This window comes from Kogia breviceps, chromosome 6 (genome assembly GCF_026419965.1).
Source record: "Kogia breviceps isolate mKogBre1 chromosome 6, mKogBre1 haplotype 1, whole genome shotgun sequence".
In the NCBI taxonomy this organism is placed as follows: Eukaryota; Metazoa; Chordata; class Mammalia; order Artiodactyla; family Physeteridae; genus Kogia; species Kogia breviceps.
The window spans coordinates 9614713-9632852 of record NC_081315.1 but is presented as its reverse complement, the minus strand read 5'-3'; the positions used below and the strand labels follow the sequence as shown (position 1 = coordinate 9632852).

Genomic DNA, 18140 nt, shown 5'->3' with positions numbered 1-18140 from the left:
GATATTTTAAAAATAGACTTCTCCTGCAAATCCACTGATTATCCTAATTACAGAGAATGTCTAACTTCATCAGAAGCACAAAGTGTCTGTCACGTGAGCATTGTCTGAATGACCATGGAAGGCACAGGGTGAGGCAGGACAAAAGTACCACCGTCCCTACATACCCGGGGTACTGAAAAGAAAGAAGAGAGATGGTGGTCAGAAAGATAGACAGACAAACAGAAAGATATTGTTTGTGAGAATAAATCAGTGTCACCTGCAGCGACTGTTTAAAACCCTAACTAGTAAAACCATTTCATGACTAAAATAGTTGAGTAGGCAAAAAAGCAGATTGCCAGTGGCCCAGCAATCTTTGATCCAGTGTAAATTGGAAGAACAATCCACAGCCGAAGAGCCCCTGGTGTGACTTGTAATTAGGTTTATGCTACCGATGAAATAAGCTCATTAAGGGATGTTAAAAATGTAAATATAAATTTAAAACAAAATAATCTGAAAATATAAGTTTACAAACAGAACATTCAGCATGGTGAAATGGTGACAGGCCAGTATAAGAGCAAATGTAATGATCCCAGACAAGCATTTTGCTTAAATCTAGAAATCCTTTGTACCTTTCCAGAGTGATTATGGCGGACGAGAGCAGTTTCTTTGAAGTATTGAGCTTTCTGTGGGGTCCAAACACTCCAAACAGCAGACTGCATCTGGGATTCTCTTTAATGGTAATAACACTGTTGCTTTTGTGCAGCAACATGTACTGAAAAAGGCTTGTATTGATTCTTTGGATTTTCCAAGTTAATAGGTAAAATGTTTGTTTGAAGAAAAAGCAGACATCTTTTGTTACTTATGAACATGAGCCTGGCTTGCAGAACTTACAAAACCAAAGGGAGAAAAGGATTCTATTTTGACGTAGACAACTTGAAGTCTTGTGGATAATGAACTAAGAAAAGCGTTGTAAGTAAACAATCACTGTACTTTTGATTGAAACATTTTAGAAATCCAGTCTTCCAAGGAGCCCTGAAAACACTAAGTGAAAAACAAAGATTCCATTAATTGGTCATTTGCCATTTGAAGTGTACCCTGACCAAACCCTGGTCCAAACATATCCATTCTTATCCTGAATTGAGAGTGGACTGAAGCCACAAAGGATTCATTTAAATAATGACCACGACAAGTATTTTCCTTAAGAAATAGAAGACACCAATCTAAGAATTAATGTTATTTATTTATACTAGTCCTTAGAACACAGATTAATAAATTGCTTGTCATCCTGGTCACATAAGACAATGTTTAAACATTTATATTCATAACCTGTGATTTGCATTGACACGATAGCATGAAAATACCAAGTCCTGAGGCTCTTCGCTAGAAATCAAGGTAAACCAGCAAAATCCCCTCCATAAACTAGCCAGTGATATGTAATTTTCTCTTGGAAGTTGGAGAAGATTTTCTGCTTGGGGAGATGATGTATTTAAGGACGTTTTGACTTTGTTTCCTGTCATCCCGTTATTGAGATGAACTTAGGGATTCAATGAGGAGCAAGAGAAAATGAAACAACTTATTAGCCATTAGCTTGTTTGTTAAATGTGGCTTCCTCATTGATACAATAAATATAATAATATTACCTACCCACCTCACAGGATTGTTGTGAGGTTAAATGACTTAATATATGTAAAACACTTGCTGCTGCTGGTGATGCCTACAAGATTCAGAGAGCTCAGTAGGATTTTTTATGAAGGGAATAGATACCTATATAGCTATATATATATGTATGTGTATATCTCCCATTTTGTTGTTGGCCTCGTACACAAGTAGAGGTTGCTCCTTTCTTGTTTCTGTAATGACCTGATAAATTCATCTTAACCATAATTGCTTATGTATATCAGGTCAACAATAAGTTCCAGAAAACCATGACAGAAGACTATTATAGGTGATGTTCAATTCATATGATGAGGCTTAGCTCTCAGAAGAAGTATATTCTAAATGTCTCTATAGTCTTAAGTAGTTATGAACAAAAATACTTCCTAAATGTTATGTAATCTTTATAGGAATTTTTTTCAATCAAACTAAAAAGAAAAGATGAGATTATTAATTATTAATTATTATGAGAGACCAGGATTTACCGGTAGTTCATCAGTCATAAATGAGAAAAGAAATATACCCAGTGTGAAAGAAATATTAACAGAAATTGGAAGTAAGCATTTAGATTTAGTAAAAAGATTCTTAATATGTAAATCACACACATATAAAGCATTAGTCTTTTTATATTTAGTTTTGGCTATTAGTCCAAAAGATAAGTCCATCTTGATACAAATCTCCTTAAGAAAATTACTATTTTCAAATTTAAAAAATATTGTGGTTCATTTTATTTTAGTGTAAATACCTTTATATAGTCCATCCTTTTTCAAAAGTCTATATAATATATAAACTGGGATAGAAGTATTTATAAAAGAATCATGTAAATATTTGAAACAAATCTTGAGAGGCAATCGTGAAAAGTTCAGATTCCGGGGAATTTCTGATACTTTAATTTTCTGGTTAATTTAGGTTTTAAGATGAAACCCCTTTTATATACCAACTTTTGCAATGAAAATCTTTTGTCAGGCATCATTGATTTGCCTTCCATGGTGGGCACAGTGTAGTATGTAATTGAGTTTTTAATGATATATGCTGTATAGTACCTCAGAGTCACAAATCACTGTGTATATACAATAATAATACTACTAATAATTTCTCAGTGTAAAATTTTAGGAGAATGAGCTGAGTGTGTCCCCCTCTCAGGATGTGCATGGAGTTTGCTTTTTGTATCCAACCTATTTTCAAAGTTTTAAAGCCAATGACAGTACAGTTTTAAGAGGTACACTGAATTAGATATAAACATATATATATAACATATATAACATATGTTATACCTAAGGAACAATTCTTAAAGTTACCTTAATTAAACTTTTTTCACAAATTTGTTTTATTTTACCTATTTATTTTTTTGTTTCTTTTCCCTATCGTGTTACTTCAACGTATTCGGGGACATTGTAAATTCTATTCCAGTAGGTGTCAGACTTTCCCAGTGTGCAGACCACAGAGCCTCGGGAAAGGCAGGCTAATAGGTGCTCTGATGCTTAATTCTGTACTTAAACCAGTTATTCCTGTAAACTGACTCTTTTAGCATTTCCCGAAATAACACATTTTTAAATTAACATTTTGGTATTTAAAGAAACAGCAGGTGTACAAACATTTCTTGTTTAATCACCTAGACTGTATAAGCACGCCTTAAATTCTGGCATGTATCATACAATATGTATGTGTATATTCCGCAGCAATTTAGTGAGTAGAAATATCAAAGAAATAAAAAAGGAAACGGTTAATGAGAAAAAACTGAGATACAGAATATACTTTAGTATTTTCACTGGCAGTAATGTAATAGATACATTTATTTCTCAAGGACATAAAAAATACTCTTGAATATAATGGTGTGTTGCTTTTTAGAATTTAACAGCATGTGAGAATGATCCCCTTGGATGCTACTAGGCCACTGATAAGAACTTTGCAAACGACACATGATAAAGACTGAATGTTTGTGTCCCCCCAAATTCATTTGTTGACATCCAAATTCCCATTATGATAATATTGAGAGATGGGGATTTGGGGAGGTGGTTAGGTATAAAGGATTAGTGCCCTTTTCAAAGTGGCCCTAGAGAGATCCCTCATGCCTTCCACCACGTGGGAGTACAATGAGAAGTTGGGAATCTGAAAAAGAGCCCTTACTGGCCATGCTGGCAACCTGTTCCTGGGTTTCCAGCTTCCAGAACTGTGAGAAATAAATTTCTGTTGTTTATAAGGAACGTAGTCACTCATTTTGTTATAACAGCCTGAATGGACTAAGATGGCATCTGAATTTAATAGACCAGATTTTTCACATTTAAAACCTCAGAATTTACAGAATTAAGCAGAAAAATGCATATTACGACAGGCAGCAGAATTAATTTAATGGTTAGTTTTTGTAATTTTAAACCATTACATTTCAAAATTTAACTTTTCTATTTACAAGTGGTTTAATAAAAAACTTGTAGAATTTATCATGTTAGACATATTAGAAATCAGAATTCATGTAACTTGAGCCACCTGTTTGTACATAAAGCAAGTTACATAGCTTATAGAAAGAATAAACAAGTGAAATTCTAAAATAAGTAAAGTCAATAAACTCAGCAAATATAGTATTCGTCTTGTTTCATATTCAACTTTTCCCTTCTGGCCCTTTTATTAACATTTTACCATATTTATGGCCATTCTATATGCAAAATAAAATACAATGACAAACAAGTAAGTGGGAAACTGTCTGGAAGAGCTCTGATTTCTGCCCTCTCCCTCCTCCCTTTCATTAAAAGAAAGAAAGAAAGACAGAAAAACTCCTCAATTGAGCAGCCAAATTTCTTTAGTTCTCATATTTCCCAAACGTATATTTCTAGGCTTTATCTCCGCTGTGAACTCCAAATCCATCCAATAATCAATCATTCCACAGAGTTTTGTGGAGCTCTCTCTACGTGCGTGGTACTATTGTTGGCAGTGAATAGAATAATAATAAGTAAGAAGGTCAAGGGTCCTATTTTCACAGAATGTATTTTGTGGAAAAATATAAAATACACAACTGTCTGCATAAATAGGCCCAATAATTTCAAATAAATGCTCTGAAGAAAAAATAAGGGTGATAAGATAAGGATGGCAACTTTCCACTGGGTGGTCAGAGAAGGTCTACTTGAGGGAGGGACATTAAAGCTCAAATTGAATAAGAAAAGGAGTCATTTGTCTAAATGCTGAGGGAAGGGCATTCTCTCGAGAGCAAACGGGAGTTGCCTTGAGATACGTATTAGCTTGACATGGTCAGTAACCAGGAGAAAGGCCAGTGTGGCTGGAGGAGACTGAGTGGAGTGAGCTTGGAGCATGGTAGAAAATGAGATCATGAAGATAGGCAGGGGTCATGTCAAGCAGGACCCTGTGCGCATGGTGAGGATTTAGGATTTTTTTTTTTTTTTAATAAATTTATTTATTTTATTTATTTATTTTTGGCTGCATTGGGTCTTCGTTGCTGCTTGCGGGCTTTCTCTAGTTACGGCTAGCAGGGGCCACTGCTCTTTGCGGTGGGCGGGCTTCTCACTGCGGCGGCCTCACCTGCTGCGGAGCACGGACTCCAGGCGCACGGGCTTCAGTAATTGTAGCACACGGGCTCAGCAGTTGCGGCTCACGGTCCAGAGCACAGGCTCATCAGCTGTGGTGCACGGGCCTAATTGCTCCGCGGCATGTGGGATCCTCCCGGACCAGGGCCTGAACCCACGTCCCCTGCACTGGCAGGCGGGCTCCCAACCACTGCGCCACCAGGGAAGCCCGAGGATTTAGGATTTTATTCTAAATGTATTGGAAAAGCTACTAAGTGATTTTGAGCATGTGAGCAAAATACTAAATTTCACAGGTTTTAAAACATCTCTGACATCAGGAATATATTTTGAAATCAATGATATATTTTCATCACTACTGGTCAGACAGTAGTTTTTGTCATTGCCTTAGAAATGTCTTAACCAGTTTCATTTATATCTTCATTTCAAGGAGGCAAAAGTGATATAAAAACTCTGAGATAAATCTAAAAACTTTAAATAATGTCCTACTTTCTGATTAGTACATAAAATCACATCACAAGAGATGAAGTCTTACATCCGATGAAACGCATTAACCTGAATTAAAGTTGAAATACCTTCAATGTATACAATGTTCTATGTCAAAGGTATTCAATAGAAAAAAGTTTGAAAGATCTCACAGCTGTGTGGAGGCAAGAGTGCAAACGCGGACAAGTTAGGGGACTAAGTAGTAGATACTGGTGGCTAAGAAAAACATGGTGCGGTGCAGGGGAGAGAGGCTAGCAGATTTGGGGGACATTGGAGGGAACACCGAGAAGACTTCTTGATTGATTATATAAAGGCCTGGAGAGAAAAAGTATAAAGGATATACCCAAGGTTTCTAGTTATGGAACTAGCCGTTCACTGAGATGAAGGTTCAAGTACGTGTGTGCAGGGGTTGGGCTTGTGAGAGAAGTTAGGTAGGCAGTTAATGCCTGTGAAGATCTCGTTTCACCTACTGTCCTCCCAGGGAAAGCACATAACCTCCGGGGTAGACCACTCATCCTGCTGTGTGCTCTCATGAACTTTGTTCATCACAAATTTTTTTCTTTTTTTTTTTTTTTTTTTTTTGCGGTACGCGGGCCTCTCACCGCTGTGGCCTCTCCCATTGCGGAGCACAGGCTCCGGACGCGCAGGCTCAGCGGCCACGGCTCACCGGCCCAGCCGCTCCGCGGCACGTGGGATCCTCCCGGACCGGGGCGCGAACCCGCGTCCCCTGCATCGGCAGGCGGACCCTCAACCGCTGCGCCCCCAGGGAAGCCCTGTTCATCACCATTGTGATTCAACATCAGCATTTGTGATGTACCGTTTTTCCTCCCCATGCCCGTTTCCCACTGGACTGCAGATGCCATGAGGACCGAACAGGTGGGAGTTTGTCGTCACTGTTTTACCCTCAGCACAAGCACATGCTAATGCTGGGGGCATATTAGGTCCTCAGCAAATATTGGTTCAATACCTAAATGCATTCATCTCAATTTCTTCTTTTTATCCTGCCTGTTTCAAAGTGCTTGGTCACTGACCAACACCCACCGTTCCAGACAAGAAATCACAGCTCTGGTGTAGCCAGGAGTTCCTGTGGTGGTAAGACGAGGGCAAGTACAGGATGAGACAAAAATATGCCAGCAAAATTCTATTGACAGAAGTATTCCTTTTACATAGAACCACTATAAAATTCCAAAAATAGTAAGGAAAACAACCCCCAAACCTAAGATGAGTTTATCCCAAGTCAACGACGTTTTATTACACAGAAATATTTCTTTGGGAAGGCTTCATCTATATATTCACATAGACATGCATAAACTTTACACTCAGTTGGTTAAATACTGTGTACTTATTGTAAACCAAACAGTTTACTAGCACTGAAAATATGTCCCTAAACGCAAGGAGATCACCAGTTCACTGTAATTATAACATACCATTGTAAGTGCGGTGATAGAAGAATTCAGAGAGAGCGAGGGGCCACGTAACTGAGCCTGAGAAAGCTTCCTGGAGGTGTTATTATCAGGGGTAAAAGAAGTAGGTGATGGGAAAAGAAGACCACGCTGGCCAGAGGGCCAAACAGGGAACAAAGATAGGTTTAACGAACAGCATGTCGTGGACGAGAAAACTACACGTTTTAATGGCCAGAAAGTCTCAGAAGATGAGGCCGGGGAGGTAGGCAGGAGCTAGATCAAGGGTGGCATTGTATGACCGACTGGGAATGAAATCTGGAACTTATTCTGGAGGCAAAGAATAGCCTCTGAAGCCTAAGAAGCGGGGAAATAAACTGGCCACTTGTATTTTCCCAGTTGGGATAATAGACTGCATTTCCTCAAGGGGTATAATGTACGGATTGAGAGCTACGTCTCTGAAGCCAGCAGGCCTGGGCTTGAATTTTTGTCCTGGGATTTACTAGCTAAGTGACCCTAGTTAATTTTCTTAACCTCTCTATAATGAAATAGTAACAGAATCTTCTTCATGGAATTATGGTTACGATTAAAGGATTGAAAAAATGTGAGTGTGTGCGTGTGTGTGTATGTATATATATATATATATATATATATATACACACACACACACACACACACAATAGTACAGTACTAGGAAAAATGCCGTAAAGTGTTTGCTATTATTATTATTTGCTAATCAAACGAAAATGTGAAAGACAAGACCTCTTTTGACCTTACCAAGGCTTCTTTACCTCAGCACTGTGGTCATAATAGATGGACCTGAGTTTTCTCTAATACTCATTATCAATTGCATGGCTAATGAGTAAGAAGTCTGGGACTTAATGAAGTATTACTGAAAGAATGAATACTTAATGAAAAGTATTGCCAGGACTTCCCTGGTGGTGCAGTGGTTAGGAATACGCCTGCCAATGCAGGGGACACGGGTTCGAGCCCTGGTCTGGGAAGATCCCACATGCTGCAGAGCAACTAAGCCCGTGCGCCACAACTCCTGAGCCTGCATTCTAGAGCCCGTGAGCCACAACTACTGAGCCCGCTTGCCACAGCTACTGAAGCCCGTGTGTCCTAGAGCCCGTGCTCTGCAACAAGAGAAGCCACCGCAATCAGAAGCCCGCGCACCACAACGAAGAGTAGCGCCCGCTCGCCGCAACAAGAGAAAGTCCACATGCAGCAGTGAAGACCCAATGCAGCCAAAAATAAATAAATAAATAAATTTATAAAAGAAAAGAAAAGTATTACCAAAGAGAACCTTAGCTCTCTAGGACCTCAGGATGTAGAATCTCTAAGTACAGTTAGTTCTTTTCTCTAGAAATAATTTAAGATTCTTTTCATTGGAAAATGCATGGGATGGAGTTCTGCTCAGCAAGTTACACCTTTAATATCTTGTTTCCTCCTAACATATAATGAATTTTTAAAAATCTGAGATATGTTGGTGCTTGCTTTTTATATAACACATTCCTTGGGAGCAGGAATTATTTTTATTTTAAAAATTCTGTTTCCCCCGAGACCAGCAATGTATAAACAGTCATCAAATAAGTAAGGGTTCATAAGCTTTGACAGTGAGGTCTTTGGATAAAACAACTAGCATTTATTTAAAAACTAGTATTCATCAACTTATCAATTACTAGTTCCAATTATGAAACAACCATATGCCACTTTATGCTATGTAAAATTTAATTGGTATTTTACTTTCAACTGTTCCCTTCTTTTGGTTATATTTACTAGCCTATTGAAAAATCCCTTTATAATAACATCTCTAAAAGGTTCAAATCATTTCCTGTGAGTGCCTAAGGTTTCTATATAATTGGTTTAAAAAATTAAATCATAGTCTAACAAAATATTCATAGAAATGATCTTATACATGACTCAGAAAAGACTATCAATAAATTTTGTTTTTTACTTAATAGACTACATTCTGTTGTTCCTAAACATAAGAAAGTTTAATCTATATCTGTTAAAATGTCTGTTTTAGACAGTCTATCCTAAGTTGAACATTTTGTAATCTGTAGCATTTGTTTTTACAGGAAAATTGGCATGTTCCAAATTCCACCATGTTAATAAGTTTTTATAAAATCAAATTTACTTTCCTGTTTTAAAAAATTCCATAACCTTTGAAATACAGTGAAAACTGGATTCGAATCATAAAGAATACATAAATACAAACCTGTTGGCGTATGTACTTCCCACTGTCCCATGTTTATATCAACAACAGTGCGAACACAATACCTTTCATATAGCAGGTGTTCGCTGCTATTATTAACTTGAATTATTTTATATAGTCAGGTGTTTAACTTTGAACATTAAATGAATAGAACAGTGGCGTGCATTTTCCAGGGTTTTGTCTTTTGGTCCTTTTGAAAGACTTCTTTAATGATGCTCTTTTAAGCTTTGTTTTATTAATTTGCTTCACCAATTCAAATGGAATTATCTCTAATTTTAGATCAAAATCAATTTGAAAAATTGGCCTTTCTAGTCGACACGTTCATAATGATGGCGTAATTCAGTATAACGATAGTAGTAAAATACGGCTTGTTGAGTACCTATTCTGTGAGGTGCTTGTGTCTAAGCACATCTCATTAATTTGAATCTTGCGTGATAACACTGATCTGAATTAACTAACAGTCACTGTGAGGTTACATTGTTTGTCACCGACTATCCCCAGTTAAAGCACCTCTATTAGCAACTTCCACCACTTCCATTAAAATAAAGTGCTGCGCTTTGTTTGTTCATCTTTTCCCTTTTAGATAAGGTGACACTTAATTACCTCACCTAACTGAAATATGATCTGGTTTCATCTCGGACACGAAATCCTTTTCTGGAAGCGAGACAACTGTTAGCTTGCAATCTTATAAACCTGATAGTTAGAAAGAAAAAAAGAAAGAATGTTTCTTACTTTCCTCTCGTTGTCTCAAAGCTTGCTTTTTGGTAGCTGGTTCTTTGGCTTCCAGGGCTGTCACCCCTGCTGAGGTCCGTTTCCCGCGGGGCTCGATTTCCCACGCCTCTAACCGAGTTTGGAGAAATGGCTTGTTCTTTCGACTTTCTGGCAAAGCTCTGAAGAAATTCCAGGGTGGAGTTGGAAAGGACCACCGACCCTGCTTTGGGGCTGAACCTGATGCTCGATTTGGTCGGGAGGGCAAGAGTTTGTAACTTCAGAACCGCTTCTGTCTTCCCCGTGGGTGCGGGAGGTTGGTTTCTCACGCGCTCGGGAGATGCGCTTGTCTCTGGGGGAAGCAGCGTGGATTTCAGAAGACCTTCTTCGGCAGTGCTTGCCTCGGGAGCCGTGGCCGTCTCCACGGATGTGACCCGGGTGGTGGGCAGCACCTGAAGACTTTGTATTTTGCTCCGAGGAACCGGAGCAGAGGTCTGGGGGTTCGGGGGGTTCTCATCCTCGGGCGTGGTCCAAGTATGTGAAGTGTCGTTACGGCCGACCCCCCCGCTCCATAAACTAGAAAGCAGGATGAACAGCCTTGCTCCTTTCATTTCAGCAGTTTGCAGCTAGAAAGCTCATGTGAAATTGGGAGGGGGATAAAAGTCCTTCTCGCCTTTTCGATGGCTGCTTCCACACTGAATCTGCTAAGGCAGAGCTTTGCCAGTTTGAGATGTGTGGAGGAAACAGGTTTCTGTGTTTTGTAGTGGACTCGGGAAGTTTGATTTCCTGTTTCTGTAGGTTCTGTGTGATCTGTGACCTCCGGTAGGATGATCTATGGAAGCAGTGAAGGGTGTCTGACGAAGCTAAGGGTAAATGGAAAAACACAGGCAATTGTTATCAGCAAAACCCATGAGAGCAACATGAAGTAACTTTCCTAGGTTCACTCATATTTCATGGGTTGCTGATTTTGAAGGGAAATTTCACGTTGATAATGGAATTTTGTTTGGATGGGCTGAGTCAAGGAGTTTAACATTTTGTTTCCACTGTACAAGGAACTTGAGAAAAAGTTTTGTGAGGCTTCCTTTCCACTGTGGCCCATCCAGAGAGCCACATTTTGCTCAGGGACGTATACACATGTACACATGTAAACAAAAACTCATCTGCAGCGTCTCTGCTCTTTCACACCTCACAGGCTGAATTGTGAAAAATATAGATACATCCCTATTTTTATATATACACTTCAGCTGTAGCATTATTTGAAGTTAATCTCGATGATGATAATAAAAGAGAAAAGCATAAATTATTGAATTATGCGAGTATACAAGAAAATCACTTTAAATTCTACTCTCCAAATTTCTATTAGAACAATTAATGTCATGAATAATCAGAAATTTACTTCCTCTGTTTTCTAATGCTTATCTTCTAGTGGTTGGGGGTGATTAGTATTTTACCACTAAGGAAGGGATAAAGAAAAAGTAGAGTCCCATGACAATAAATTAAACGGGGATCAGTTTTTGTACTTCTTCTGTAGTGCAAAATATAACCGCTGCAGAAAAGACAGAACTAAATTGACTAAAGACTTTTCTATGGTTGTTTTCCCAGTAGAGATGCTTCATGGGATTTATGATTTCACTACTCCAACAAATGTCTGATTCTCAGACTTCCATTAAGTTCTCTCATCTGTAAAATATTCCATAGCAAACTTTCGAGTCATACAAGTAACAAGCTAGAACAGTTCATCCATCCATACTTTCCTTTCTTCCTTCCTTCCTTCATTTAGTGATTACCCAAACCCCTAGTCAGCTTTAGTAAGGTACTTGCTTAGGTCCTGAGATTATAAAGCAAGAATATTCTTGGCTCTCAATTTGCTCATGGCCAATATACATTATCTGAAGGCTAGATCTCTGTGTAATTAATCTTTCTGGCAACTTCTATGTATGGCATTAGGTTCTAGTTAAATATTCAGTCATGGAATGTTTTCTTTCAGAACCGGAAAATTGGAAACCTTGTGACTGTTTGGTTATATATTATTGTAGACATATACTCTTGTCTCTAATCCTGGATACAGGACACTGGGGTTTGAAACAAGACCTAGTTTTCCTCTGAACTACTAACTTTTTGGTGTTAATACTCCTTTCTCCCCTTAATCTTTGCCATTCACTTATACAAGCATATTGTCGACATATTAGAGAGTATATAGTATGAGGTTATTTAAACTACGAAACACAGTAGCCAGCGGCAACCCCAGTTGACTTTGACATGGAGTACAAAACATCTGTTTCTCGGATATATCGCAGAACAATCCCACAAAGTTTGCATTAGTAAAAGAGCAGAAAGGTCCAGCACAGACAATCCAGGCAGCAATTAGTAACTAAAAAGAGTGATGAAACTGCATAATTTTCACAACACAAACACGGTTTTCAGTACTAAGAAAAAGACATTACAGCTTCTTAATCTGGAAAGGACACAAGCAACTATCTTTGGCTTAGAGCAGAATAGTAGTTAGAAAAATCCAAGTAAAGTATTTCTATTCAGTGTACCATTTTAAATCCATTTTCCTAGATTTAGTAAAAGTCGATGAAGAAACCATCTTGAAAGTTTAAGAAACAACCAGAATAGTGACACACGTAGGTTTTTTTGCTTCTATGATTTGAAAAAAGCATCTTGATCCTGTTTAGGACAAGTGAACTTGAGTGGTAAAGGGTCACTCATTGGATCTATAAGTGATAACAAACGGTTCTCAAATGGTAATAAAAACTGAACTGAGCTAAGCAATTCATTCCTCCTCCCGTAAGGTATTGACCAATAATGATTTTGGTTACTCTTATCCTAGCTTACAAGTGACCTTGCAATCAAGAGGCTAAAGGTTCTGTATCTCATTATCAATTCACTAAGCCATCTTGTGCTGTAGCCCCCCAGAGAGTCCCCAGCTCATCTGATGGTTTTAGGTGTATGGACCATCCCTTATCTGGAGACATAAAGTATCTGTACTTCAGAAACTGTCAGAGGAACTGCTTTCTGAGACTCAGTAATACTTATCAAATAACAGTTAAAAAATAATATTCCTAGGATTATTGCCTAAAGAATACTCAGTCATTTTTCTAACTACTCTAAATACTATCCTTGGGTTAAACTATATCATCAGATTTTTGTATAACTGGACCCCATCATTCCGCTACATCCCTGTGCTTGCTAAATTTTTTATATTACATTGTTTTACCCTATTGCCTTTTTTTTCCAATGAGTAATTTATAAGAAAGAAACTATGAAACTCATTATATTATGTGCTATCAGGAGGTTTTTATGTCATTTTTCATTGTATCATAAAAGATTGAATACGTATTGCAAAAGTGGTTCTCTCTAGGTGATGATATAATGGGTTTATTTCAGTTTTCTTTTTCTTATGTATTATTATTGTTTTTTAAAATAAATGTATTTATTTATTTATTTTTGGCTGCTTTGGGTCTTTGTTGCTGAGCATGGGCTTTCTCTAGTTGTGGCGAGCAGGGGCTGCTCTTCGTTGCGGTGCGCGGGCTTCTGATTGCGGTGGCTTCTCTTGTTGCAGAGCACGGGCTCTAGGTGTGCAGGCTTCAATAGTTGTGGTGTACGGGCTTGGTAGTTGTGGCTCGTGGGCTCTAGAGTGCAGGCTCAGTAGTTGTGGCGCATGGGCTTAGTTGCTCCACGGCATGTGGGATCTTCCCGGACCAGGGCTCGAACCTGTGTCCCCTGCATTGGCAGGTGGATTCTTAACCACTGCGCCACCAGGGAAGCTCTCTAATGTATTATTATTTAATTTATTATACATTATTATTTTAGTCTTCTAATCATACGAAAAAACAAAAATGTTATTAAGTTGAAACAAAAATGTAAATATGAGTTAAAAGAGAATTTTAGATTAAGGATTTCATGGTTTGTAGATGGTGCCGTGTATTATTTAAAGCCATTTTTATGGCTGCAAGAGTTATTATCCTTGTAAAATATTGGGAGTAAGGAATAACTTCCACTAGATTAATAGAACTTCTTAGCAGCTTCTTTCTTTCTTACATGAGAAATTATTATTTTCTTAAAATAGTATGAAACTTTAAAAATAATACTTCACTATAGCCCTTCTCCATAAATTGTCACTGTCAAAAGATAATTGCAGAAAACAATGCTCTAAGCTTTTTTCGATTTTATGTTGGTTGAAAGTATTTAAAACATGTTATATTTATATGTGGACCCAAGGGGGTTATAACCATACGGTAAAAGGGCTGGGGGAAGGACTGAAATAGATTTACATGTGATTTTGATGAGCTAAGCAATGTGCTAAATAAGTTAAATTTGGCATATTATTTAATTCTCCTAATCATGCCAAGTAAATATCCAACTCTCATTTTACTGAGAGAAAATCAGGCTTAAAGAAGTTAAGTAACTTCCTAGGGTAACACACTGGTAATCGATAGATATGTATGTCTAATTCTGGTTCTTTCTACCATCTGAAAATATGCCCCCAAAGAAATAGTAAATATCTAAGTTTACAAAACTCTAGAGAAAATAACTTTCAAATTATCTTAAATTCTTTTTCTCTATTGTTTTTAACTCAATATGTAGCTTTTATTTCACAGCTAAAACATATAGTGAGATAATGCTAATAACATTATGATTTCTATTTGTTCAAATTTATGGAATTAGAGGAGAAGTGTTGTGTTTATAAGTTTGCTTTTAGTCTAATCTTTACTTTTTATTCTTTTTGGTTGGGTGCCTTTTTCAACTCCTGTGCAGTATTGTAAGTGATGACATTGCTTTATCCTTGACAGCACAGATAATATGCTCCTTTCATTTGCTAGATTGGAACCTCCAGGACAATATAAGACTGCTACATCCCCGGTATCTAGAACAGTGTTTGGTAGGCATTCAATAAATATTTATCAAATACATGAATGGATAAAACCATGAATGTACTTCTATATATCTGTAGTAGCCCCTGTCAGGGGTTAGAGAGGAGGATCTATTTCTCCAACTCATAGCCATACAAAAGGGAAAAAAAGCAATGTAAAGAAACACAAGTACTCCCTTTATGAATACAGCTTCAAAAGGTCTCCTAGAATACCCTTTCAATCAGATTACCTCTTGCAAGTCCTTCCTAAGTAAAACTCAGAAAGCCCATTGTTTCTACCTCATCTGTTTTCAAAGTATATTTGAAACAGTTTATTTTGAAACCATTGCAGACACATGAGGACTATAAAGCAAAGTCTAAGAGCTGTATAAGAAAGGGTAATAACAAAGTAGTTATGCCAGAAAAATCTCAGGTGTGCAACACACTGAAATTAAGAATAAAATTTAGGTCTAAGTAGGCTGGTAGAAAAGGGAATATGGAAGTATAATGAGTCATATAATTCTTAATATTAAATGAGAGAAATGTATTTGTCAGGAAAAAACACAACATATTTTGTACTAACATAAAAATTTTAACTCTATAATTAGGAACATTAAGAAGAAATTGATAAAGGGTGACCAAATATCCTTCATAAGCATATGTTTATATTGTTAGGATGCAAAACTTTACTATTGCTTATTTTATATTTCCAATTTAAGTAGAGCAATACACTTGAAAAAGTTAATTTAAAAAGTCTTTAAAACTAATTTCTTTTGCACATTTTAGAAATAACATTTTCTTTACCTTCATGAAAGTTATGTCTGGTCATTGCGTGATTATCATTAGTGACTTCTGCTTCTGGAAATATGGAATAGACATACTTTTCCCTATTCCTCCTGCTAAGTACACCTAAAAATCCTGGACACTATATGTAAAACAAACATAAGACTCTGAAAGGTGAAGAAAAGAAAGCAGATTGGCTAGGAGACCCAAGGAACAACACAGCATTGGGTTCTCTCGATTTTCTTTTTGCCTCATGCCTCCCAGACTGAGTACTGGAGAATTTGGCAAACTAGAAACACCAATGGCATGAACAATAAAAACCCAAGAAAAGCCAAAGGACCAGAAAACGGTCAACCTAGAAAGACAGAAATCTTATTAGACAATAACTGCTCTACTAGCACAGAATAGCAAAACAACACAGAAAGAACTGTGGTGCTGCCCCGTCCCTGCCTGCAAAGGCTGAATGGAGAGCTTAGGCTTCCACACTTACAAGGTTTATACAAGCAGCCTCAGCCCCCATCCCTTCCCTGGGGTAGTGACAAGAGAAGCCTAACAGAGGAGAACTTAGTCTCCACTAAGTCACTGCCATAACCCTCCATAGGCTGAGTAAAGGGCAAGAGAATAGAAAAAAAATAACTTTGAGGCGTGCCAAGTCTTCACTGAGCACACTTCAATGGTCCCCCAAAGGCAGGTGATAAGGCAAAAGGTCGGAGAAATATCTTCCATGGTGTAGAAATCCAGGGGTGGTTCTGGGGAAGAAAGATAACTCATCAGAGATGAAAAAAAAATAGATTTTTTTTTTTTTTTTACTGTAAAGCAGGAGATCTCCCACAGTGTTTTAATTATCTCCTCTTCACTAGTGAGGAAGGAATTCCCACCCTATAATTATGGCGGTGGCTGAACACATGACCCCCAATACTGGATGAATGAGATTGGTAGCAGTTTATTCATATACTCACAGAGCTTGGAAGGAAGACACCACACACCATGCAGGGCGACACAGGTGTTGCACTTGAGAACAGAGCAAACAGCCAGGAGCTGTAAGAGGCAGGCTGTGTAATATCAAGAGTATAGGTTGCCCCCCCGGCTCTCACTGGCGGATGCAATTGGCTTGTTTGAGTAATTCTACAGGCTGGCAGAGAACTGAAATCCACTACTCAGGGACAAGCAGGAACTGTGCCTGGTCCCTTTGATAAGGAGAATTATTTGGCCAGGGGACCTTATCCGCTGGAGCAGAGTGGGGAAGGGAACTTGTGGTTAGGCCATATGAAGCCCTCGGGGTTTCACATGTCAAGGCAGCATATGATAGTAAACCTTAATTTTAGGTCTTATAACACACAAAGTTCAGAGAGCTTTTTTCTGTATTGCAAAGAATAAAGAACTCTCTGGAGCTTTGTTTCTGCTCAGATCTTAAGCTTAGTTGAAAGGAAGATACTGATTACGCTCTCAAAGTATTCAAAAACTATAGTGAGTTAAAACTAATAAAAGATGCAACAACTCAGTTTAGATTAAACTGAGCTCACTACAAATTGGTGTGACTCAGCCCCCATGCTAGAGGCCTGACAGGAGAAAAGATATACCCTTCTCTGAGGTAAATATTATTTACTACAGTTCTTTTACACATGCCTCTCAAAAATTATGAGACAAATGAAGAAACAAGAAAATGTGACCCATAGTCAAGAAAGAAAACATCAGTAGAAAAAAATCCAGAAAAGGCTCAGATATTAGATGTATTGACAGAGAATTTAACCTAACTTTGCTAGAATGAGGGCAGCATGTCTGAAAGGGAATTTCAGCTGAGACAAAAACTATAAAGAAAATGGAAATGCTAGAAACAAAAAATATGATATCAGAAATAAAGAATTAATTTGATAAGCTTAATAGCGCTGTGGAAATATCAAAGAAAACAACTGGCTAATTTGAAGACAAGTCAAAAATAAATTGTCCATACTGAAACAGTAAAAAGATAAAGGTGTAGGCAAAAGGAACAGTGCCTGAGATCTGTGGAATGTTTTCATATGGTATAACATAGATATAATAGGAATAAATAAAAGAAAAAGAAAAGAAAGATATTAGGAAAAAAGATAAAATTTTAAAAGATAATAGATAAGAATTTTCCAAAATAGGTGAAACACATTAACTCAAATACTAAAGAAGTTCAAAAAACCCTGAGAAGGAAATTGTGCCTGGATATACTGTAGGTAAAATCCTGAAACACCAAAGAACATTTTGAAAGCACTCAATAATAATTCTAAAAAGTCACAATTACATAAAGGGCACAGCAATTATGGTTGACTTTTCATTAAATACAATAAATGAGAGAAGACAGTAGAATGACATCTTTAAAGTACTCAAAGGGAAAAAAAACAGTTAATTTAGAATTTTATATCTATCTAGTAAAAATATCCATAAAAGTAAAGGAGAAATAAAGATATCTACAATAGGCAAAACCTAAAAGGATTTTTCTCCAGAAGACCCACATGCCAATATATTTGACAATTTAAATGAAAAAGATATATTATTTTTTA

At 37.5% G+C, this 18140-nt stretch overlaps 1 protein-coding gene across 1 annotated transcript in view; it reads right to left on the bottom strand.

The window, feature by feature from the left end:
• The window catches only part of MMRN1 (multimerin 1), a 72611-nt gene extending 55938 nt beyond the window's left edge, over positions 1-16673 (bottom strand). The window contains exons 1-2 of the mRNA XM_059067335.2: positions 16572-16673; positions 9999-10837 (exon numbers count right to left, since the gene is read on the bottom strand). Coding sequence (XP_058923318.1) covers positions 9999-10585 — 587 coding nt within the window. The 5' untranslated portion in view covers positions 10586-10837; positions 16572-16673. The remainder of the gene's footprint in view (positions 1-9998; positions 10838-16571) is intronic.
• Between the last annotated feature and the right edge of the window lie 1467 nt (positions 16674-18140).